Genomic DNA, 24,067 nt, shown 5'->3' on the forward strand with positions numbered 1-24,067 from the left:
GTATCTTACGAGAGAGAGAGAGAGAGACAGAGAGAGAGACAGAGAGAGAGAGTCCTCGCCTGAGGTGCTCCATAAATCACAGGGAGCCTGCAGCGGTGCAATGTGAGCTGAGAATCATGTGTGATTCAACAGTCTCAAGTCGGAGAAGAAACCAGTTAGAGCTGAGTAAGTGCTGAGGAATTTAAACACTGAGCCTCAAACACATAAAATACGCCAGATTCCTGCATGGTGCTGGGGTTAATGCTAACTACCGCCTCTCACTGTAGCCTCTCACTATTCTACACATCCAGCTTAAAGCACAGGGCTGCTCGCAGCTAAATGAATGGACGGAATTTAAAAATCAAACGAGTTTATTTTAAACTTTATGAATTGCTCTCATTCATAAACTTAAAGAGAGAAAATGTAACTATTAGTCAGGCATAATATGTTTGTTTTTTTTCGTTCATGTTGATCTTCTGACAGGTAAGGCTGTATAACATTGACGTTTATGGATTGAATGAATTATTTTCTTGCTTAGATCACACGAGAACAGAAAAGATATAAAGTATACAATGTGCGCTCCCATGCTCAAATATTATGATAATAAATATCTATGTAAATCTATGTAAATATTTATATAAGTTTCCGCTGTGTAGAGGAGAAGTCTGCGCGCATTGGAGCAGAGTTTAATAACACAACGCGAGACTGGACTGATTTATGGCTGACAGACAACGTGAGCTTTTGTTGAAATAATATTTTTAAACCACACATTTTGTTTATTCCCATAATAAATCCAACAACGCCTTATAAGGGTGTATTAGTTAAATCCTTGGCAAAGCGACGTCGAACAAAAGTCAAGAAAGAAAATCCAATTCCGCCTCGTGCGCTCTATTTCTACTTTACACAAATCTTCAATTACAAGAGCTCAAACAAAAGAGACGTTCCCTGCTTGTTCCCAGTGAAATCTGAGCTGCACCTCTACAGGTTACGAGCAGCAGGATGAATTATCACATACAAATGACAGACACTGAGATTAGTTGTTTGGCTTTCAGTGCCAGCTGTTTATCTTGGAGGACGTGCTGTCTTAATATTTTTCCATCAGTGCTGAATATTTGCTCCTGGCCACACAGGAAAGGCCCAACTTGTTGCTTGGTGCATAAAAAAAAGAGAAAAGTATAATAAATTCAAGGTGGCACGAGAGCTGAGTGAGATTTCACAAATAAACAGAAAAACAAGGATGGTGCTGAGGGGCTGTCAGCATCACTCACAGTTTGTATTTTTGATATAATCATAACGTTATTGGAGCTTTTTGCTGTAAATATTCATTTCACAACAAAAAGCTATGTAGGTTAGATCGCGTCTCCTCTGAGGGGAATTTGCATCTGGATAAAAATAAACGTTTTGGAGTCTGTGTAGAAAGTTTGCAAGGATTTTGTGACAACACACTTGAAGGTCCCTGTCCATAAACTAATCACAATGACCAGCTGTCCCAGTACTGTCAGGCACAGCCAGCTATAATTGGCAGCTTACTTTTGACTGGAGGTGCTGACCTGAGACCAGTTATTCTCTGAAGTCACACGCAAGTCATGTGACCGCGCAAACTATTTTTACTGCCTCCTGTTTTTGGAGACTTTAGGGAATGATGTAACTAGTGCCTGGATTTTTTTTTTGAGAGAGAGTTTTAAATCTTGTTTCTAACTTTAATCGTGTTTTAGTTTCATCAGTACTAAATAAATAAATAAATACATGTGCAATATTCCCTTTCCCGCCAGACAGGCTTGAAAAAGCTTAAAACACACAGAATCGCATTCATGCATGTCTCCTATAATCACTCAGAATATTTCAGCCATGTGCACTTCCGCTGTCACTGGATCAACTCTTGTAAGAGTCGCCACATCTTCACATCCAACCACAAGACGCTCCAGTTAAAGAAGGCGCATGTTTGGACGTCCTGCAGATCTGCAAAGAAGAGGCCTGTCCGAGAGTTCAGCACTGTCCTGGGTCACTCTGATGACAAAGGGAGCAACACATTCAGTGATGTCCCACACACAAAAAAAAAAAAAAATCCACAAAAGAAAGCCGCGGCCAAGGAGGACCAGCGAGGGCGCACACAGAAGGTACACGCATAGAGCGTGAGTCGGGTCACGGGGTTGGAGAGGTCGGCCATCCAGACTGAAATGAGCCTAATGGGACAGAAAATGTGTCCTCGAGGTGAACTCGGCCTTCTCCCACTTCGCCCCCAAACTTCAATAAAGTACCTTTTCAGCCTCGCGACATGGAGGCGACAGGGCCGAGAAAGGGACTGGAGGGATGCTGCGACTGTGGCGAGCACATTAATTTCTCTAATCTGTCCAGCAACATAAAGGCTTCTGGATTCATTTTTCAGCGGCCGTCTCAACACTATTCTAGTGCCTTTCCAAAGCCCCGTCCGGAGAGCAGACTGCAGCCGCCACGCTCCAGTTAAAATGGTTCATTTTAAAGTCCAGTTTAGTCCTCTCACACTTTGGGGAATGAAGGCAAAAGACGCGGCCTGCTACATGATATTTGGTTGGATCATAACTGGCTGTTGAAGTTGTTTTCCAGAACACAACACAAAGCTGTGTAGTGAAAGATTGATGATGGAGAATACCTCTTCCCTTTGTGCTCCTTTGCCCCCCACTACGCAAGGCATTTTATAAGGCCTATTCATGTCACTATTTCAATAATCTATCAAATTCTTGCGCGTCTTTGGGTTTGACTCGTGTTTAAACTGAAATCCCTCTGTCCAAAAACACTTAAAAAATGAATGCATCTGTGAGAGAGAGAAACAATCTTGAGGCTCTTGAGCTGGGAGGTTCTGTTTGGATTATATTTGGTCTAACAGCTGGTCTGCAGTCGTGAACAGCCCTGTAGTGTGTTGGTCCTCCTGCCAGATGACGTGGCAGAGGATGCGTTTAGCGCCGTTTTTTGAAATTGTAGCTTTTCTTTTTTTTTTTTCTTCTTCTTTTTTTTTTTTTTTTTGCAGGCTATTCTCGCGAGCCGCTGCACACTCTGGAGGCAAGCTGCCCACCGGGGAGAGACCGCATGTAAATGTGGCAAAAGTGTTTATACAAGCAAAAGCCAAAGAGTGAGCACAGAGGAAAACATAAGCATCGCTTCTTACAGGCAGGCACTGCTCCAGAGCCTGATAACAAAGGTCAGCTGGTCTACTCCATCACCATCCGGGCTGTGTGATTTAACCAAGACCACATGACGCATTATATTGAATCTATCTGCAATTCACGACTTTATTTTATTTTATTTTATTTTTATTTTATTTTTTTTTTTACATTTGAAAACTCAGTCGCATGGCGCAGTGGATTATAGAAAAAGCAGGGCAACTATAGGTTACAAAATGAATAAGAATATTTTCACAACAATCTATCATCTCTAACACATTGCAAAGGTCCTCTAAATGACTCGCATGCAGCTTTGTGTTCAAGTGAGGACGAAGGAAGCAGAGAGCTTCAGTTGTGGCCGTGGCAGAGGCAGTGCAGTGTGGAGAGGAGAGAAGAGGAGAGGAGAGGAGAGGAGAGGAGAAGAGGAGAGGAGAAGAGTGGAGGAGAGGAGAGGAGAGGAGGAGAGGAGAGGAGAAGAGTGGAGGAGAGGAGAGTGGAGGGCCTCAGTGGCTCGTCTTTAGCGTTAATTGAATGCCCTTCAGATTGATGAGGTTGCACATAATGCACAGCGCAAACTATTTCATTTTCAGATTTTAGAAATAACTTCAGTCCATTATGAGTGAAGCTTTAAAAAAAAAAAACACACACACACACAAACACACACACACACACACACACACACACACACACATACACACGCACACACACACACACACTGTCTGTACACGATGCTAATTCAAAGACGCAAAAAATCAGCTGCAGGTTTGATAAACAGTTTGAAAACACAGTGATTCTTGTTTCCTTCATGAAATGTTCAAATATCCAACATCTGTACACTTTTAAGGAGATTCCTCCAAAGAGCCCAAACAACAGTTAGACCTCGTCTTGCCTAAAAATGAAGTTCGACCAAACGTATATAAAACTAGTAGACACTCACTGTTTTATTGACCAATATGATTAGCACAAGAACACTAAACTCCGTTTATTGCATTTCACAATAATCTGCTTTTTAACGGTCTAAACACAACATCAACACCACAAAACTAAATTGTAAATCAAAATCCTGTTTCTGAAATACACGAGGTAATTCACACATTGTTATTATCCTAAACATACAAGTTCAAGATCAATGGTGTGTTCCAGCTTTTTTATACCAAAAATAACTATTATTATATTGATTTCCTTCCAGTGTTGCTTGAAATAAATAGATTGTGCATTTCACCTTGGGCAGCAGGGCAAAAGAATGGCCCACAATAACATTTTGATAAAATGTATATTTTTTCTACTTTTTTTTTTCCTTCATTCAAAACATTTTAATAAAAAACATCATTTTAATTGAGCTTCAAATAAATTAAACCCTGTGTCACGTAAAAATAATTCATCGGTATTCGCAGTAATCCATGCTATATAACATGCATTTTATATAACTTTGGACTTAAAGGAAACCGCACAAGATAGCTACGAAAACAAAATATATAATTGTTCTATAAATAACCAGTTCTTTTTCTACCCACAACCGTGGCTGGTGGTTTTATAACCTGGTAATATCCTCGCCATGCTGTGCTCCGGTGAGTTCGTCGGGGGCCCCAGTGTTAGTGGCCGACGCAGCGGCAACAGCGCCGGCTGCTGAGCTTGTGTTGGACCCGGAGGAGGAGGAGGATCTCACTTTGGTGTTCGGGAGCCTGTGGTCTTTTTTCCATTTCATCCTGCGGTTTTGAAACCAGATTTTAATCTGTCGCTCGGAGAGAACCAGGGTGTGGGCGATCTCGATGCGCCTCCGCCGAGTTAAATATCGGTTATAGTGGAATTCCTTCTCCAATTCTAAGACTTGCTGCCGGGTGTATGCTGTCCTAGACCGCTTGGGCTCCGTCCCATTGTAACCCGAGTTCACTGGAAAAAGGAGAAGTGGAGAGAAAGGGAGACAGAGAAGGGAGGAAAGGAGGGGTAAACAAGAATGGCCTCAACTGAGATATGGCGAGAAAGATTTATTGGATATGAATGTTTAGCTGTTTGAGAAATTTAAATGGGAAGTTAAGAAGTTCTCAGCGTAATGAGAGGACACTCACATCCAACTATGAACTAAATTATTAATGCAAGATTACAAAGCTCAATTTTTTTTCTTATTCATTTCTCCCCCTTTCTCTATCGCGCAATACATAACAGCAGAAGCCACATGGTGATACGGCTGCCCTGAGTATACCTCGGCTATAAAATTTATGGTGGGTGTAATTACCAATGCCGAGTCGTAAATCCGCCTCAATTGTGCCATTTCAAAGGCTTCCCTGCTATCGAAACAGGGGCTGGCAACGAGATGGGAGTCAGAGGGACTGATAAAGGGAGGGAAAGGGAGAGAGGAGCACGGAGAGTGCAGGGAACATAAACACACAAGTTGCCTACCAGTGCTGACGTGAATTTTCTTCATCCATGGGTACACCACGGGCTGCTTGGAGGAGGCTGTGCTGTTTGGATGCTCCGGGGTAGCTTGGTTGCAGGCGGAGGTTGCGGCCGGTGGGGTGGCGGGGGACATAGACAACTGTGGGGTTTCACATGAAGCAGGCTGCCCTTTCCCTGTCAGCAGGTGCGCAGAATGGGGTATTCCATGTCCCCTTGGCGTGTCAGGTTCAGGGATGCTTGCACAGTTATACTGGCGCTCTTGGTAGCTCGCCCGCGGAGGATATAACTCCTGGTGGTGATGCTGGTAGCCAGTGTCCCTTGCGCGGCTGTAATATTCTGGACTATGCTCGGGGATGTAGTTATTTTGCGAATATTCCTCGCATGGAGGAAATTTCGGATCAATGTAGTTAGACTCCATCAAATACGAGCTCATGATCATTAATTTCTGGAGTGGAAAATAATTTTTCTAGCTTTGTCGTTTTTCTGCTCCATAAAGCCCTCCTACTTGCGAGCAGCCCTGTAAAGTTACTTTTACCACGTGACCCAATGGCCCAATAGCAGAGTAAGAGGTAGTTCCCGGATAAGGAACCAGAGGTATTTAGCATACCTACAGTCGCCATTGTGGGCACAAATCTCTCCCTCTCTCTCTTTTCCTCTCTCTCCCATTCTCTGTCTCCCTCTCTCTCTCTCTCTCTAGTTGTGTTACCAAGGCAATTGATCTTGGGGACAAAACTAGTAGCTAGTTGCTGACCAAGGAAAAAATAAAACAGGCAAAATCCGCTAGTCTCAATTATTCAAAGGGACAATAGGTGATTCGCCAAGGATAAGGTACAACAATAGCAAAGCCATCATTTTGTTCGCCTGCACGCCTTATATAAAGGTTATCTGCTAATTAATGAAAGCACAGACTTTACCAACAGCACTTCAGCTGTGACACAGATTATGCTCCATTAATACACTTAAAGAATTACAGCTGCATCACTTCTGTGAGATGATATTCCTAAAAACCACTTCAGCACTAATATTTAATAGGTTTATTGTGACTCTAAATGCCAGAGAGGAGCGGGCTGCTGAGATGCTCTGGAGGTGTGGTTGATTTCTGAAAATAGGCCTGATAATTTATAATGCTGGAGAAAGGTGGACAGGAAGAGTCAGACTGCCTAAACAAAAGCCTTCATTCACTGATGAGACATTTGTCTGGTTGTTCCAGTCTGTTCTCTCAACACACCTTCACATTTTAATTGACTATTGATAAGGATAACTGTAAATGATTTAAGGACTCTTAATCTGACATGCATATACTTTGTAAAGTAGTTTTGAATGTCACAGCAGCAACAGAAAAAGCAAAGGTGTAAAGTATAAAGTATAGACAGAATGAGCAGAATAAAGAAACATCATGGTGGTACAATGTAAAGAAGTGAAAATGCAGTGAGTGTAACACATGCTTTTAATAATGACAACTTCTAATTCTGAGAGATACAACTATTACACATCAACAGCCTTCCATATGTACAGGTCAGTAGCATTATGAGCATCGTGATGTCACCAACAAAACATAGGAGAACCAGCAGAGAAATGTCAGGTGGTGAAACACAACAACTGATGTCCCAGACTAAACAAGCGGGGGACGGCAAACAGACCAGACCAACACCATGCTACCAATGTGACATCCAGCCAACACTGAACACTAACCAGTGCCACTGTGGTGTCACTAATCTGACAACTGTGCAGAGCAGCCCCATCATAGTGTTACAGACCTGAGAGCAGCACAACATCATGAGCTGCAGTGGACTAAGACTGTGTAACAATGAAGTGAGGTTAAATGTGGCTGTTGCAGCAGCCTTAGTTAAAAAAACAACTAAAATAAATAAATCAAACCAGTGTTTAAATTCTTTCACCCATTTGAAGGCTGTATTCTTTCCATCTCCTCATTCAAAAGTCCTTTACTTTTTCTTGCAAAACTTGTTGTGTTTGTTCCAGCCCTAAATAAAAGCACAGGAGTAGGAATAATTAAATAAGGTGAAGCTGTGTGTGTGGACTGTAGCTGCTCTGTGAACAACTGATGAGAAGAGCATCTTGAAAGAGCTGCAGCTACAATCCAAATCTAAAGAAGGGAAATGCTGAGAGGACAAGTCTCGAGAATCCAACAGATATGTCCAGCAATTAAAAGAACTGATTTGTTTACAGTTGTGTTTACAAGATCTTGTATGTGTATGCTTTAAACTACAGTCCCACTTATTAAAAAAAAAAACATCAGCCCAGCTGCCGCTGCAGCTGTAATCCTGGCTGAGGCTCTGACCATCAGCCCCATTACTGGAGGTATGCTGTGATATTGTAAACTGATACTGCTTGGTTGTATAAACTTGTCATGAGCTGTAGGCTCCTCATTCTTATCTCAGGGTCAGCTGTGGTCACACAGACCGAGCTTCACTCCCTAATAGTTCAGCAGCCTCCCAGAAAAACCATCCACAGAATACTTTGTTTTCTTTCACAGACACGTCTTCAGTTGTGTGGTGATCAACATGCATAGAAACTAGAAATAATAATAATAATAATAATAATAATAGTAATAATAACAACAAGAGTGATAATGATAAAGTGCAAACGGCAGCACATTGCCACATTGTAAACGGGTGTATCTATTTTCACAGCGATAATTACATAATATGGTTAAAAAACGACGAGAGGTGACATATTTCTGGCTGTTCTGTTTGTGCAGAATGCGCACGACATTTCTATTACCTCTAGCGAGGATGTTAGAGGCGTTTTATAGAGCAATAAAAGCCGTAAATCAGTCACTTTTAAACGACCCCTGGTTCCTAACGTGTTTTACAGGGTCTGACACAGTAGAAGCCGCAGACTGCACACATGGGTTTACTCTCTGTGGCCTCGCGACTCAATCTATGGCTGTCTGGACTATGAATACAATTTGTGACAATGTTATTGCATCGCTAGTGTCTGGGTGTGGGCTGTATGAGCATAGCACTGATGCTGGTGTGTTCAATAGCAGGGGGGTGAGGGGTGGTGGTGTGGGGGGCCAGAGAGACGTGCAGAGGAGCAGGAGAATCCATTGGTTGGCGTGGTATTTCAGTTGCCCATGTATTCCTGTAGAGACGTATTTGCGATTGTTTGTACGTGACACAAATTCGGTTCTACAGGGTACATATAGACAACTAATGTGTTTTAGGTTAGAAACTGCAGCGGTGATCTCTCAGGCAAACCTCTCTGCAGGCAGGTCATCGTGTCTGTATCTGGACTGGCATGCATTTCAGAGTAGTGTCATAACAAAATATGAAAGGCTCCAATAGAGAGGAAATATTGCGCAAAACGTGCGCCAAAGCGGATGCTGTTCGTCAGGGTTACTCAAACACACATCACTTCTGATCTGCTCAGAATACGTTTACAAACGAGAGAAAATACTCATTTAACTTCTTTTTCCCCTGACGAAAATATCCTTGCATACACAAATATGCCTGCACACACGCACGCACACACACACACACACACACACACACACACACACACAGACAGACAGACACAAAACGTCGTGTGCAGAGGACAAGAGGGTGTTTTTTCTCAACATTCAATCTCAGCCTTTGAGGTGGCTCCTATATGAATATTCGCTCACAAACACGGCGGATACAAAGGGACGGCGTGACAGCACAGATGAAAAATAAGTTTCTATTGTTCCCAACCATTTCTTCTGCTTGCTATTACCATACTGACCGCTCGGTAACCTTTCTTCCTGCCACTCTGGAAGCTAATGAGAAAAGCCTCGGATGAAAAATGCAATATCAGACATGTGACCTGTTCCGGGGTTATTAAAAACAGCAAACATGCTCAGATTGTGAATCAATGGAATTGATTACAGTGGAAATGCACAGGGGACTTCAAACTCTGTCAAAGAACATCTCAATCTCCATATTTCTCCGCGTGCACTCTGTGTATCAGCTGGATAGATTTTTTTTTTTAAATTATTATTATTGAAAAACAAAAGCATCCTAAACCAACCAGGAGCGAACCGACGAGGAAATGCTGCTAAAAATAAATCTAACTCACGTTCATTTGGGTTTGTCTCGTGCTCATCTGAACACACGATGTTTGTTGTGCACCCAACCAGGGTGAAAGAGCTGCACGCACACCACATACTCCCTCTCGCTCCGTGCGCTCTGGCGGACGCATTTTAATATTAGTTAGACAGCCTGACCCGCGTTTCACCCCTCGCGTTTGACTGGTTCCAATAGTTCACTGCCAAGGATTATTGATGGAGAGACAGCATGAATGAATTCTTTCTCCCCACAAATGGCTTTCAGATCGTGCACCTAGTTCAATAACTAGTTATAATGTAGGAGTACAAAAAATGAGGCCCTCAGGCGGACTAATTTGATGTTTCATTTGTTCATTTGAGAAATTGGTGAGCTTTCCCCCTTCCCTGCAAAATACACAGCGGTACAAGCGTGTTCACACATGTACATATGTAAACAAAATAAATCTGTGCAAAACTATGTGGAGGTGGTTGTTCTGTGCACGCATGGCTGTTTTTAATTTGGTGGCTCAGCACCACCTGACCTGGATGCAGACAGTGCAGCAATAATCCCGCTCCCTGATGAAAATGGTTACGATGCGCTTTTAATCAAACCCTTAACCTAATAGCCTCTACACGTTTACTCTCCCCAGGTGTAATAACGTTAGGCTGGATGGTCCAGTTAGAATAAAAAGTTTTAATGAAGTGCAGACAGACTGGAGACTAGTTGGATATGAATACCCTCTAAAAGCAGCAGCCATGGGAGCAGAGGTGGTTTCAGATACTAGCTGCCCCACAGAAACCATTGGTTGGTTTGCAGTTCATTATAACAATGTTGTGGTTCATTAGAGTCATAGTACTGCAGTGTTAAATCCAGTTCACCTGAGCAACAGGAGTGCAACTTGTCTGGCTGTTAACTAGACCCAAGTAGACTGCAGGAAGACAGTAGTGCGAGTTCAGTTGCAGCATCTCATGTTTGTAACAAAAAAAGCTGTATTTAACACAGTGATTGTTAAAGTGCCGTCCTTGTATAAACACCAGACTAAACAGATTCTTTAAGAGTGCATCAGTGTCGTGATGTCAGTGGAAGCAGCTGTTTGCCTAAAGCCAAAGAACAAGCTCCACCATGTAAAGTCATATCTCCTGACTGAAGCAAGGTGGATCACACTTACTGATAAATCCACGGTCCCACTCACACTGACCCGATGAGCTGTCTGAAAAATAGAAAGAAGAAACGAAAATTAGATCAAGAATGGTCCAAATCTAATATTCTTTATTTAGAATAGGCCTGTGTATATTCTCATTTGTCCAGGTCATAGTATCCTAAAGGAGGATCAGTCCTAGCCTGGTCAGATGCGTACACGAACTGATGAAGCCTCTTGGATGAGAGGTGAAACGTCTTCCCAGACAAATAACCTAGTCCAGTTGTTTTCGATTTAAAAAACTCCTTTAGGTTTATTTAGAATATCTTAGAATTTTTTTTCTTTTTCTTTCTTTTTACTTTCTTTCTTTCAGTTTCTTCTTTTGCGTTGAGAATTGGGAAATTAAAATTCTTGAAAAAGACGGGAATTCCTATAATTTGTTAAATCAATTTTTTACATTTTAAAAATATGAAATCAATAAATTATCCACGAAATTACCAGCATCAAATTTGATAGCATGTTAAAATGAATGTATTCAATGTGTGCAACATATTTCGTTTTTGCTCCCCCTTAAAAATTTCCACCATGTGCTAAAAGTAATATTAATAAATACAACGAATCAAATGAAAATATGAGCAGCATGTGATATAAATAATAATCGAATAGACATTCTTATTTATTACACTGAACTATTTTTGTCAAGTGCACTGCAGTTAATCTCTCGTTTTCCAAACACACCAAACGAAGAGTTTTGATATGTTGCCTTATTATTTCATCTTAATGATGCTGGAGTCTGTCCCTCTGCCTCTGATCTCCTCTGATGTCCAGCCTCGGTTGAAGGGAGGCTGCCCTAGAAAAGCTCTGGCTGGGACCGAGGACAGAAATTTAGGACGGGTCATTTTCAGACAGTAAAACTATATTTACAAGCATTTTGGTATTTCCTTGGGCAAATGTTCTATGAATAGAAATCCCTGGACTTCAGCTCCGGCTGAATTATGGCGAAAAGTCCATTTAAAAAAAAATCACGACTTTGTCTTCACATTGTAAATAAATTCTGTCTGTATCCAATAACGATGTAATGGCACTTTATGGTTCTTATTTGGGCTCAGACAAAGGGAAGTCTGTGCTCACCCGGAAATGACCTCTGCGGATTGAATGATGACAGTGTCAGCTCCACAGGTCAGAGAAAGGGATACAAGAGCACAGAACATGGCAGTGAAAACGGATGTTTAGACTGTTTCACTTTTACTGTAGTGATCTGAGACTGTTTGGAGCTACAGTGTTTGAATTTGAGATTAAACAGCATCTTTGATTCGAGCTTCGTCCCAAAAGCCGTGGGAATAAAATGATTTCGATGACAGTAAGGGCTCCGCAACCTCTATGAAGATGTCAACAGACATAAACTCTCTGTCTAATTTTTAGGAAAAGACACGGTGTTTTATATGTTTTTGGTGGTGGACAAATCTCTCAATTTTTTATTTTATTCTTTATTTTCGTTTGGGAGTTGATGATGATGATTTTCTCTGACTGGGAACAGCTGACATGAGCGTGCAACAGATAAAAAAACAAAAAACAGGTAAAAATAAAATACTATCTGGGGAAGAACAGAACACTACTCGATGCCAAGGCTTGGTCACATTGCCCCCACAGTGTGTCACCCACACGGGAGCGTGTTACACAGTGCCCCCTATTGGAAGTGTATAATTGATCCTCCTGCACACCTGAGAGCAAGGCTGCAGGCTACAGGCTGAGAGTGTTATCCTGACAAAATGTTCAACACACACACACACACACACACACACACACACACACTCACAGAGGTGGATACAACAAAGTGTGGCATCAGACAGTGAGACATGTGAAGGTGCAATGATGCAGTTGTGCCCTGAACCTGAAGCCTGGAAAGTCAAAGTTTGGACAAGAGATGTTTCATTTTCTGTCATATTTAATTCCCACATGAGGATCAGATGCTGCATCACAGTCAGTGTGTGAGTCCCTGCTGCACTAAACTCAGCCAAACAAGACTTCTTATCAAAATCAGCCATTTGCAATTCCACACATTGACCAAGAGGAGAATCTTATTTCTATGCTGAACTGCTTTCTGAGACATATGGGCAATTAAATGATGCGCCCAATACAGCAACAGAAAATGATCAAGCTTATAATAGCACAGTGCCTCATCCGTCTCCAACTGATCAATGCAGTAATATCTGTGGTAAAGATGGGCATGCAGGGGATTGTTAACTCAGTGCACAAAAACAAACAAACAAACAAACAAACAAACAGGAAAACACGCAACAAATCTCTAGTGGAAGAAATGTGCGTTTTCGTGAACTGTGCATTGTGTGAAACAGCCACTGTTTATCACAGGAGCTGAGTCTGGACCCTGACACAATTACACTGGAAAGTGCCTTTGAATCAAACCTGTGCCTTTGGCCCAGACATGACCCTAAAACAACAGGAGCTCGTGAGCGCAGACTCTAACCTCACGTCGAGGTGAAACAATGAGATGAAGCGTTTTAATCAGGGCCTGTTGTATTTTACAGCCCGCACCATATTTTAACCTATAACACAACAATTTAATCTCACACAGAATATAAACCACATTTTACCTTCCACGGTTACACGCTGTATTGAACCTTTTTTTTTTTTTTTTTTTTTACACACAGATAAGTGAAGAGAGAGAGAGGGTGGGCTTGGTAGGTTTTTTTTATAGCTCTGTCTGACTAATTATTTTCCAAACCTGACTTTTTTCAAATGTTTTTCTTTTCTCTCACTGACACAGCAAACTGTTGACTGCCACTGCGTGACGCATCTGCTACGAGCCTCTCACACATACAGCTTTTTATTGTTTTTTCTTAAGAGTAAAATCTGGTATAAACATATAAAGATAACGCTGCGTAAAAATAAACCTCATGACAACAGTAACCATGAGCGATTTTTCCGTAATATCCAATTTCTGGCGGACTAAACAGGCAACACCAAATGTCTTAGAGAATATCTCAAAATGAACATTTCCCCTGATTGTTAAAAAAATATATATAATTGTTTTATAATTATTAAAAAAAAAACGCTTATTCACTATTAGTTAATACCGTTAAAATTGAAGTTAATCAGTTCAACAACCACGCGTTCAAAGTCACAGTCATATACATTTTAACAATATAACAAGCCGGTGAAATAACTGCACAGTCGCAGGCCTGTAGGCAAAGTTAAAAGCAACTTACTGCAGCAGCTCTCAGTCCTCCGCACCACCCGACTACACAGTCCGGAGAAAGGTACTGCATCCTCACTGCCACAAAGCCCTTTCTTCCTCAGATAAGGGGAAGCCAGCAGCTGCGATTCCGGACAGTTAAGATTATATATGATGTGTATATATCGAAGGTTTGTCAGCTCTTCCAGGCCATAAAACCCACTTAAATGACACCACGTGCTTCCTATGCACCATTCACAGGCCCTGCTTGGGGCAATTGGCATATGTAACCTTGTAAACTTTAAAATACCCTAAAAGAAAGACATAGAAAAAGGGATTCAATACATTGTCCACTATAGGTTAGGCCTTACAGAGCGCAGAGAAAGTGGACGCTGCGCTGACCGGTTCTCATAACCGTCAAGGAAGTTGAATAGGAAGCTATTAGTTTGAGAGGTGAGTTGATTTTTATTTTCTTTAAGTAGTGCTAGAGAGAAATTACCTCATAACCCTGGGCTATACTGCGTCATAGTACTGCTTCTACTAAAGCTGCTGCTGAGTACAGACACCCAGCAACTGGCATGGTTTAATGTCCTTTATACTACCAGATAGTGTTGTTTTAACCGCAGTGTAATGATGCCAGGATTAAAGAGCAGGGCGACATCATAAAGTGGCCATATGGCCTCAACAATGATGGCGCGTCAGTCTGCGGCCACAGGAAACCAAAGTTTTGCATCCATGTTGTGTCGTGGGCGAAGTGTTATCACAGGCGAGTGTGTCTCTTCCTTCCCTGACAAAACAGGAAACGGAGTCTGTCTGTGGTGGAAAAGGGGGCAATAAAGTTTTATGGGGGCCTTAAACTTCAGAGCGCGTTTGTCAGGCAGTGAAATTCTGTGGATTCCGAGTCAGACTATAAGGAAACGTGATTAGTAGGACAGAACAAATGAAAATGTGCTCTTTCAAAAAAATTCGAACAATTTTTTAAAAGTTTCATTCAGTGGACTTGTAGCAGAAATGTATTTAAATCCACGCCAGCTGCGCAATTCTACCATTAACTCCTAATATCAGGAAGGAAAAAAAATAGAAATGTGCAAATAGGAAATTTTCCCACTTTTAATTATGAGACTTTATTGGTTACAATCAACACATGAGCCATCTATCAGTTATTCTAGGCCTTGTGTAAACCAGGCACCGTGAGTTTACAAAGGAGAGGAGGAATGGCTTCATTGCACATCACAGATATCATCACACACAGTCGCTGAATTATACAGAAAGATTTCGATTCACAAGGATTATGACAGACAACATGGATGGTGCCTTCACAGAAAATCCACTCACTAACAGACACATCACACATCCAACCACTTCCTAACTTTGCACTGCAACATATTAGAGGGTCATCTTAAAAAAGAGAAAGGGAAGAGGTGGGAACGTAGCTTTTTACTGGAGGGAAGTTGAGCTGTTACAGGACAGATCATGGTCTTTATGGTTTCCAAAGCAGCCAGGATTATTTTTTTGTCTTTATTTGATTCGTTGATCTGAACCATGATGATATAGAGTTGGAAATGATTATGCATGCTGTCACCCATCCTCCACTACTCTTATCCTAATTAAAAACATAGATTATTAGTAGCGTTGTGCAGCCTTTTCTGTGCACTGCAGACCAAAGCCTTGCAGCGTGAAGGACCCAGCTCCCCTCAACCTCTTGTCCCCTTCGTGCAGTAAAGTGAGGTTATCATCGCATGGGCAGCAAATTAATTTAGAAATGTAAACCGATTGATCAAAGTGAGTGATATTCAATACATTAGGTCCCAAACTGCAGCAAGTGACACATAATTGGTGATGAAGCACACAGAGCGGTGTCATGATGTCATTGCTCCTAGCAGTTCATCCGGAGGTCAGGCGGCACTCCAGCACTGTGCAGTGTGGGGCTGAAAACGTGCTGCATGCACCCCGTTCACTGGAGCACTGTTACTCCTTCACTTTGATCTTTGAGTCCTTCTTCCACTTCATTCGCCTGTTCTGGAACCAGATTTTGATCTGCCTCTCGTTTAGACACAGGGTGTGGGCGATCTCTATGCGCCTGCGGCGGCTCAGGTACCGGTTGAAGTGAAACTCTTTCTCCAGCTCCAGAGTCTGGTAGCGGGTGTAACTGGTCCTGGACCGCTTACCCTCCGATTCTGAAGTGGTATTAAAATAAGTTAGCTTTCAGCAGTATTATAGTCGTAAATAAATATAATAATAGGATGATAATAATATTATTACGTTCAAAAAAAGCTTAGTTATCCATAAAAATAAGCATTACAAGCAAAAATCTGTTAATTTATGTCCTCTTCCACCCTCCTTTAAAAGATCAAATATCTTTATATAACCTAATTAAACCTGAGATTACGTGCTGTGGATTCGTGCAATAAAAATTTATGTCAGGCTGATAAGGATGGTTAACTAGATGCAATAAAATATACTCAGTTTAAAGGAGGGGCCTCTACACCCTTTCACATTAAAACATTAAAAAAATACAAGACTATTCCTTAAGAAATCCTATCTCATTGTAATACGTAAAATGAGATAACTAATAGTGTGCTGGCCTCCCTGTACACACTGGCCTCGGCCTAATGCCGCTGCACAGGCGTGGAGGGTGGTGGGAGGAAAAACAGATGTGTAAAATCAAAAATAGTGGGATTAGAAAATGGAAACTGACGTCTTCCAGATATGTGTTCTATATTTGTGGACTTGGTCGTGCACAGGCGTGCTAAGTAAAGCAACAGGCCTGTGCTATTGGACGTAAATATATTTAACACCCCTGCTGTGTGCTCCTGGATGTTTGCATGTGGAGAAACACAAAACAAAAGCAGCTTCTTTTTGCAGCAGCAGCAGTAAATGTGCTCACTGTCCATCTGCAGCCTAAATAGTCAAGCAGTGGTTTGAAGGCATGGAGAAGGAGCAGCCCTATTCAAATCTTTTAGAGGTGAAAAGTTCATGATTGGGTCAGGGCATTGGTGTTTCCCAGAGTTCAATTTAAGGCTAAAGCTTCTCCCACACACACAGTCTGATAATGTAAAACATGTAGTTTAACTGAGACTACAAACAAAGGAAGGCAAAAAACTAATACTTGGAGTTGAATTTGTAATATTATTTCATAGTTTTATCACAGTTTGGTTCTCTTATCCAATTATACCACCATAAATCACCCCACAGATCACCTCTTCACCGTAACAGAGCAGGTTTACGAGCAATGGATGCCTTTGTCATAAAATTTATGACCGCGAGTTTTTATTATTTCCTGCGTTTGGCCTATAAAACTCAAGGGGGAAAGTGGAACGGGCGAAAAGAAGTGTTGCAGCGTTAAGAGTGAATAAGGGAAAGCATCTTAGTCGCACTTCAGAAAATAGGCAAACTTTACCGTGGCTCATGTGCAGTTTTGTCATCCATGGATAAATCTGTGGCCGCTGCTCACTGTCCTGACGCTGGTTCACATTTGTGTTTCGTTTCACCGATTGCGTGTTCTCCGCGTTTCTTTCGCTCTCTTGGCTCTTGTTGCCGCCGGATTTTGCGCTCCTCTCCGGGTCCCTGTCTGCCCCTCGTCCCAGCAGCGGGCTGCTGCCGTAGCTGAGCCCGCTTGCGTCCACGGACGAGCTACTGGAGACCATGGTTATCTGTGGTCCTGACGGGAGAGGAGTATCCGTATTGCCACGCAGGCTAGTTTTCATCTCCTCCCGTTCAACAGAGGTCGTAGGGACGGGACAAGTGAATATCCCGTTCACATTAACATCCTCATAGCAGCTGGACCTGCGCCCAGATAGATCGAAACTAAACATAGTGTTAGCAGAAGTTGTCTCGCTCGTTTGCCTGAGATTGGAGCTGTCAACATAAGAGCTCATTTTGAGCTGCCAGCGATACTTTCTTTTTAAACTAGAGAGGGTTGCGGGATGTATGTTGCGCTTATTTCCCTGTTTTTGTTGATCATTGCTTTTCTTTGTAGCCGCTTTTGGAAAATTCAGAGCTGTCTGCCCTAAAAAAATAATCCAGGATTTATAGGTGGAGTAGGCTTTGGTATCTGTTTTTTTAATTCTTGATCCGACGCGCGCTGCCCAAATATGGGGTATTTGTATGGGATCACGTGCACATGTTGGCCAGTCATAAATTGGCTTTGATACTCAATGGGGATATTGATGAATAGGAGAAACGTGTCCGGTAAACTTTGAGCTGTTGGTTGTTGAGGACCAGGCAGGGATCTTTAGCGCGAAAAGGGCAGGACAGTAAGACAAGAGCGTCATCTGGTGTCTGGTATGGGGCAGGACGGTCGGGACCGGCCACCGGCTCCCTGTCCCTGACACACTGCGAGTCCACCATCAGTCCCATATTATAATAATAATAATAATAATAATAATAACAATAACAATAATTATTATTATAATAATCATGTTAAGTGCACACTTGGTTAAACTCTATTTACGCACATGGACTTGAACCTTAAATGTCGCTAAAAGTGATGTTATAGTAATACAGCTACGGGAATGTCAGTGTTTCACAGTGTTTCACTTGGCTATTGAACAATAGCTCATCCCCGCGCTCCCATAATGCCAATCAGAAAGTCCCATATTTAATATTTAACAAGCCAAAATCTGCTTAAAAACTCGCTTCATCATATTATTTGTTCCCCACTTGCCTCATGGTGGAATTAAAATGTAATATCAAACCTTGGCGCGTATTTCCAAAGGCCTTTCTTTACGCCGTCATCTGACAGATGTGAGGTGGTGTAATGTTCCCAAAAACACAAAACGAGGGTGAAAGTTTTACAAATATTTTATTCCATGATACACAATTATGACAAAACATGAATTTGTAACCTCCCAAACAAAAGTGAAGAATTACTAGTGTACAAATCTATTTCACAAGGAAATCCTATTGAGTCAAATGATCAGAAACAGAGGAGGGATAAGCGCAGTTTTATGGTATGCAGCGTCTATCAAAGCGGCTAAATGCACATAAGTCCTCACAGGATTTACATAATATACCGTTACTTGGATTATATACAGGCATTTCAGTTGTGTGGGAGAGTGTGTGTGTGTGTGTGTGTGTGTGTGTGTGTGTGTGTGTGTGTGGATTGTTGACTCCGTGCAACTTTCAGGTTTATGCTGGACACTTTTCTGCGGACGATTCAAGTATAGATTGTACTGAGATCAGACCAAGTGTCCGCTCGGTCCTTCCCTTCCGTGGAATGTGCATGTACAATACTGATTTAAAGTCTGACCAACACTGTATTTTGTGAGGTGATCAAAGAGTTCACAGTGATGGATGGGGTGTGTGTGCATGTGAGTGTGTGTGTGTGTGGGGGGGTAAATACACAGATTTTACTGGCATGGGAAATAACACAGAAATTAATACTTCTTTTTATTTTCACAATACAAGTGTGACATTGCAATAAAAAAACCTTCAGCGTTCCACATGTCACAGGGGCCATACTGTGGCTGAAATAATCTGGATTTCTAAGGCTCAACACTCCTGTGGTTAACACGAGATATAAGTGGGAGAGCTGCGAGGAAGCCATCATGCAATGAAGTCGCTCTCAAGTCCATATAGATTTTTTTTAGGTAGTTATGTTGGGTTTTAATGGTCATCAGGTGTTTTTATTCCCACTTCTTTTTTTCTTTTTCCTTTTTTTTTTTTTTTTTTTTTTTTTTTTTTTTACTATTCTGTCTTCTTGTCCTCGTCCTTCCCTTCTTCTATTGCGCCACTGCGTTCCTCCTCTTGAGAGGCTCCTGTCTGTTCACTTCCAGTCACCGTGGAGGTCAGGTTGCTCTCCTTCTTCCATTTCATGCGTCGGTTCTGAAACCAGATTTTGATCTGCCGCTCTGTTAAACAAAGCGCATTTGCGATTTCGATGCGTCTGCGCCTGGTCAGGTAGCGGTTGAAATGAAACTCCTTCTCCAGCTCAAGTGTTTGGTAACGAGAGTATATTTGACGTCCCCTGCGTCTGTCTGTCCCGTAGCCCACTCCTGCTGAGATACAAAGTAATGTCACTCATTTCATCGTTCACATTTCTCCACATGTGAGATAAAAAAAAAACAAGCTTGCTGCTGCCTGTGGTCTGATAACACTTGAGCAGAAGTTTAGCCAGGTTGTTGCAATCAGAACTGTAATCTAATTCCACAAAGAAAAATAAACTCATTTAACTAGAAGACAAATCCTGTCTCAAAGGGCATCTTTGCTTTATTATCTAAAATAAAGAAAACATCCTAATGTATTCCGCCTGTCTCACGCTGCTGATTGTTGCTACTATATCATTCTTAAAATGAAAGCTGTTTGTTTGCACATGTAAAGGCCCATCTACAAGTCGAGGGGATACAGTAATGTTTTATGGGGTCATAAAAAGTAACTTACTCTCTTGGTAAGACATATCGTAAAACTGGCCCATTTCCTTAATTTATTTGTCGTAGTAAAACTCACCGCTGTGTGAGTTCATTCGCTGCATCCACGGGTAGATCGGGATGTTGCTTTTCTGCTCCTGCGCTCCTGCTCTTCCTTGATCCAAACTGTACTCTTGAGCAATGTGGCTTTGTGTATTGAGTCCCATGTTTGTTTGTCTGCAGCTGGGGAGCACGTCCTTGTCTTGAAGAAACACGTTTGATCCATATTCATATTGTGCCCTGCCAGACCCAAAAACGACATTATCTTGAGGAGAGTAGAAAGGTGTATATATCCGATTCTGGGTCACAGCAGCACCGTACGACGAAAAATGTCTGACTGTGTCATAGGTGGTGGAGTTTAGGGGTACGTTAGGCAAAACATCTTGACCACCGGATAAATGGCAGGAGAGCGACGGGTTTGCGAAATAAGAATTCATACCTTGCTTGTAACCCTCTCTCCAACTCTCCCCACTTCTTTATCGGTCTCTTTTCAATCTCCTTCCCAGTAAATCTCCTTCCCGTCTGTGTCAACCAACCACACCTTTCTCCAAGGTCTTCTTTTTTTTCTCGACTTTCTGTCTCTCTAACTGGACGTGGGCTACTTTGAGGATTCAATATTATTAATTTCCAATCTCCGGTTAAGACGCACAAACCCGAGTGTTATAGCCGAGGCTTGGCTCGGTGAGAGACAATATGACAATGTCAGCTGACCATTCTCCACCAATTGAGAGGCAGGAGTTGAGGAGAAACTGTAGCTTTTAGCTCAGAGCTTGAACATTAGTGCTAAATGCCGATAAACACAACGTAGAGTTGGAGTGACACACTATACAGCCTGGCTGTGTGAGAGATTTTGGACTTTAAGAGATGTGGCGTTTAAAGAGGAAGTATGATGCAAAGTGTGGCCGGTGTCACTCAGTGCAGTGATCACATTCAAAGGAAGCCGGAGGATTTGCATTGAAATACACAGGAACTCGTGTTTACATGTATCTTAAAGGCTAATTAAGTTTTAAAACCATTTACTGAGATTTAATGCAAAACCCTGAACTGAGATATTGAATTGTTGTATTTTGTGTGTGTGTGTGTGTGTGTGTGTGTGTGTGTGTGTGTGTGTGTGTGTGTGTGTGTGTGTGTGTGTTGTCCAAAATTCACTTTTAATTGCACAACCCCACTGCAGAGATATATAAGCAACAATATCTATACGTGGTCTCATCCCGCAGGACGCGCAGCCTTTTTCTACGGGAACTAAAATGAAAATGGCCATTTATTGTTTATGTCAGCCATGTCGACGAGTTTCCAACATACTGTTAATGTTTCCATTGTGTATGAATTATCTGGCATGTGAGCAATCTCCATGTTTTTGCAGTGGACTGGGGGAGGGTGTAGGTGGTAAGAATGCGTTTATGGTGTCTCTTCTGTGAGGGCAATAAAACAAGTGACGTTCCCCAGCTCACCAACAACTATCTCTGCAGCAAAGCCCTGCAACACGAGCAGCAATCTCAACAAGCTCAGCAATGAAAGCCCCGCACAGCATGTGGAGGCATAAAGCAAAGGGGGGAAAGCGTATATAGGTCCAGTCGACTAGTCCAGAACTGCGTCTGAGAAGCTCATTTCTGCCACTCTCTTGAAAAATCTAGTGAGTTATGCGACTGTCCAGCACGCGACAGACAAAACCGTCCACAGGTCAACTGTGCCCGCTGTTCACTATGAGCTGATGGCTCTCAGGTACAGTCTCTTTAACTCATAACAAAAAAGAGTATACTTTCAATTTTACGCGCACAAGTAAGATTTGAAATTACAGTAAAAACGCAACGTGTTCAAATGCCTATGCAGATGTTCTAGTCTATTTCTCCTGTTCTGATTATACTTGGACATTCCTCTGACACACACAACACAGAGGAAAGGGGAACCGATAATTATCTCAGCAGTAAATGATGGGTTTGGAAATTACTTTTGAAGTGTTTTGCAATTAAAAAAAAAGAGGAAAGAAATCTAGCAAAACTTAAGCAGCTTGTCTGAGCGAAATGTGCTGCCTCTAAATGCGTAAAAACCCACATGAATGACATTATAGACGACAGCGTCTCTCACGCTCACTTTTCTGTAATCAACGTAATTAAATGACTTTTTGTCCAGTGGACCAGAGCACATTTTTACGCCTCTAAAGCATTTTATTTTCAAATGTCAGACGCGTTAAAACTAAATAGAAAATAAACTACACACGTTCATTTGAAACTACAAATTTCACGTTATATCTTGGCTTTTCGCAACAGGTCATAATAGATATCAATAAAATAATCAATGCAGTTATTGAAAATGTCTGCTCAAAACGCAGTCGCTCTGGCTACAACAGCCTATTGGTCCACCTCATTGATTTCTTCAATGGGGTGAATACTTGCAACCTAAACGTGCAACACTGTTTGGTCTGTTGTTTGGGATCCTGGATAGACCATAAAAGAGACAAGAACAAAGAGGAGGAAGTAGCTGGTGCAATAAAAGTTTCCCTTCACCATATCCATGGCCATATGTGACATCCGCGCCGCACAGATTTGAGGCAAATGAAGCGCAAAAGTTGGAGGCTGTCTTGTCCCTCTACAGCTGACCTGGGATTATTTTCTCTTCTTCTTTTTGATATTAAGAGACGAGTCTTTTGATGACGCGGTAAAAACAAACACATGTAGCAGGATGAAAATACTCGGAGTCCCAATTTATATACAACTGGGCTATTTTCAGCCCAGAGGGGGGACAAACACAAAGTGTTGAAGACATTAAAACGTGAATTCACCTCTACCTGCGACATGAAATTTGGATTTAATTCAAACAAAAGAAATGAAGCAGAAAATGTGATGAATGTAGTGTTTTGTAGTCGGTGTTAGTTTCTTAATTTGTCATGCTCACGATGTCAGAAACAACATGTGCGAAAGTCTTTGTTTCATTATAACAGTTTCTTTGTGTCATCACCAGGCCATCGTTTATGAAAAAAAGCTCTAAGAATTAATAGAGGATTCCAACTAAAAATATATTAAATGAAATTTGGGTTTCAAAACACTGATCTTCCTTAGGCTAATTGTAATTCACAACCTCCCCCCCAAAAAAACACGCTGGTCCATAAAGTTCAGGTTGTAAATAAAGGCTGAACAGTGAAGCCAATGTGTAGACTGGAGCGACTGGAATGCAGCAGAGGTTGTGCCAGTGTGCAGAATTAGAAAGGTCATTCTTTCCCTCGTGTTTTATTGTTTTATTGCGGCCCGTGAGGCAAATCACATGCGCGGCTTTTGATGCAGGAGCGAAAGAGGCCGTTTGGTCCACGTTTCCACGATCTTACACAGGATATTATGACCGGCGATAAGCGCAAGAACCAAGAGGGTCTAAGACGAAAATAATTAATTATTAACAATAGCCTGGTACTAAGTACTAACCAGTAAAATTAATAATCAGCATTAATAATTCATTAATGAACAGTATGTGCTCTTCATTTGTAGTTATCTACGTGAATTTGCTTTGAAACGTAAGAAAAAGATCATGCGTAACGCAAGTTTTTGTTATATTATCATTATTATTATTATTATTATCATTATTATTATTATTGTTATTATTTATTATTATCATTATTATTATTGCATTTGCTGGTGTTAAATGTTCCTTATTAACATGCTGGGTCAGATTTAAATTTACGCTTTAATTAGATTCTCTGCTGAAGGCCTGACTTTTACAGCCTTCTCCCCTGCAGCACAACAGGGCCCATCCACTCCCATGAATCTATACCGCTTCTCTGCATGCCTACAGATGTGCATCAA

General features: G+C 41.7%; 3 protein-coding genes and 1 long non-coding RNA gene across 5 annotated transcripts in view; all 4 read right to left on the reverse strand.

Moving 5' to 3' along the window:
- LOC147818022 (uncharacterized) overlaps positions 1-24,067 on the reverse strand; it is a 51,528-nt gene that overhangs the window by 4,316 nt on the left and 23,145 nt on the right. The window contains exon 2 of the long non-coding RNA XR_015438392.1: positions 10,707-10,748. This is a non-coding gene — a long non-coding RNA (uncharacterized LOC147818022). The remainder of the gene's footprint in view (positions 1-10,706; positions 10,749-24,067) is intronic.
- On the reverse strand, positions 4,034-8,595 carry LOC111668942 (homeobox protein Hox-C4a). The gene is made up of 2 exons (XM_023425102.1): positions 5,514-8,595; positions 4,034-5,006 (listed from the first exon to the last, which is right to left on the reverse strand). The coding sequence occupies exons 1-2, from the start codon at positions 5,947-5,949 to the stop codon at positions 4,648-4,650; spliced, it is 795 nt and encodes a 264-aa protein (XP_023280870.1). The 5' UTR covers positions 5,950-8,595; the 3' UTR covers positions 4,034-4,647.
- Positions 14,966-18,182, reverse strand: hoxc5a (homeobox C5a). Its single transcript, XM_023425109.2, has 2 exons — positions 17,270-18,182; positions 14,966-16,046 (listed from the first exon to the last, which is right to left on the reverse strand). The coding sequence occupies exons 1-2, from the start codon at positions 17,745-17,747 to the stop codon at positions 15,838-15,840; spliced, it is 687 nt and encodes a 228-aa protein (XP_023280877.1). The 5' UTR covers positions 17,748-18,182; the 3' UTR covers positions 14,966-15,837.
- hoxc6a (homeobox C6a) lies at positions 18,655-22,440 on the reverse strand. Of its 2 annotated transcripts, none has more exons than XM_023425107.2 (2): positions 20,317-22,440; positions 18,655-19,868 (listed from the first exon to the last, which is right to left on the reverse strand). In XM_023425107.2, exons 1-2 carry the CDS (start codon positions 20,711-20,713, stop codon positions 19,558-19,560), a joined length of 708 nt encoding a protein of 235 aa, XP_023280875.1. In that variant the 5' UTR covers positions 20,714-22,440; the 3' UTR covers positions 18,655-19,557. The 2 variants fall into 2 exon arrangements, with proteins under 2 accessions (XP_023280875.1, XP_023280876.1); XM_023425108.2 differs by having other exon boundaries at positions 18,655-19,865; positions 20,317-22,438.

The sequence above is a fragment of the Seriola lalandi genome, unplaced genomic scaffold (assembly GCF_002814215.2).
Source record: "Seriola lalandi dorsalis isolate HSWRI2012SDOR001 ecotype SW California unplaced genomic scaffold, Sedor1 jcf7180002054767, whole genome shotgun sequence".
In the NCBI taxonomy this organism is placed as follows: domain Eukaryota; kingdom Metazoa; phylum Chordata; class Actinopteri; order Carangiformes; family Carangidae; genus Seriola; species Seriola lalandi.

Bases quoted from the DNA above. Each gene is read 5' to 3' on its own strand.
- LOC111668942 (XM_023425102.1), bottom strand. From the start codon at position 5,949: ATGATCATGAGCTCGTATTTGATGGAGTCTAACTACATTGATCCGAAA. The intron at 5,007-5,513 runs GTAGGCAACTTG...TCCTTTTTCCAG, and splicing joins GAAAATTCACGTCAGCACTG to TGAACTCGGGTTACAATGGG.
- hoxc5a (XM_023425109.2), bottom strand. From the start codon at position 17,747: ATGAGCTCTTATGTTGACAGCTCCAATCTCAGGCAAACGAGCGAGACA. The intron at 16,047-17,269 runs GTAAAGTTTGCC...ATACCACTTCAG, and splicing joins AAAACTGCACATGAGCCACG to AATCGGAGGGTAAGCGGTCC.
- hoxc6a (XM_023425107.2), bottom strand. From the start codon at position 20,713: ATGAATTCTTATTTCGCAAACCCGTCGCTCTCCTGCCATTTATCCGGT. The intron at 19,869-20,316 runs GTGAGTTTTACT...TTTGTATCTCAG, and splicing joins GCGAATGAACTCACACAGCG to CAGGAGTGGGCTACGGGACA.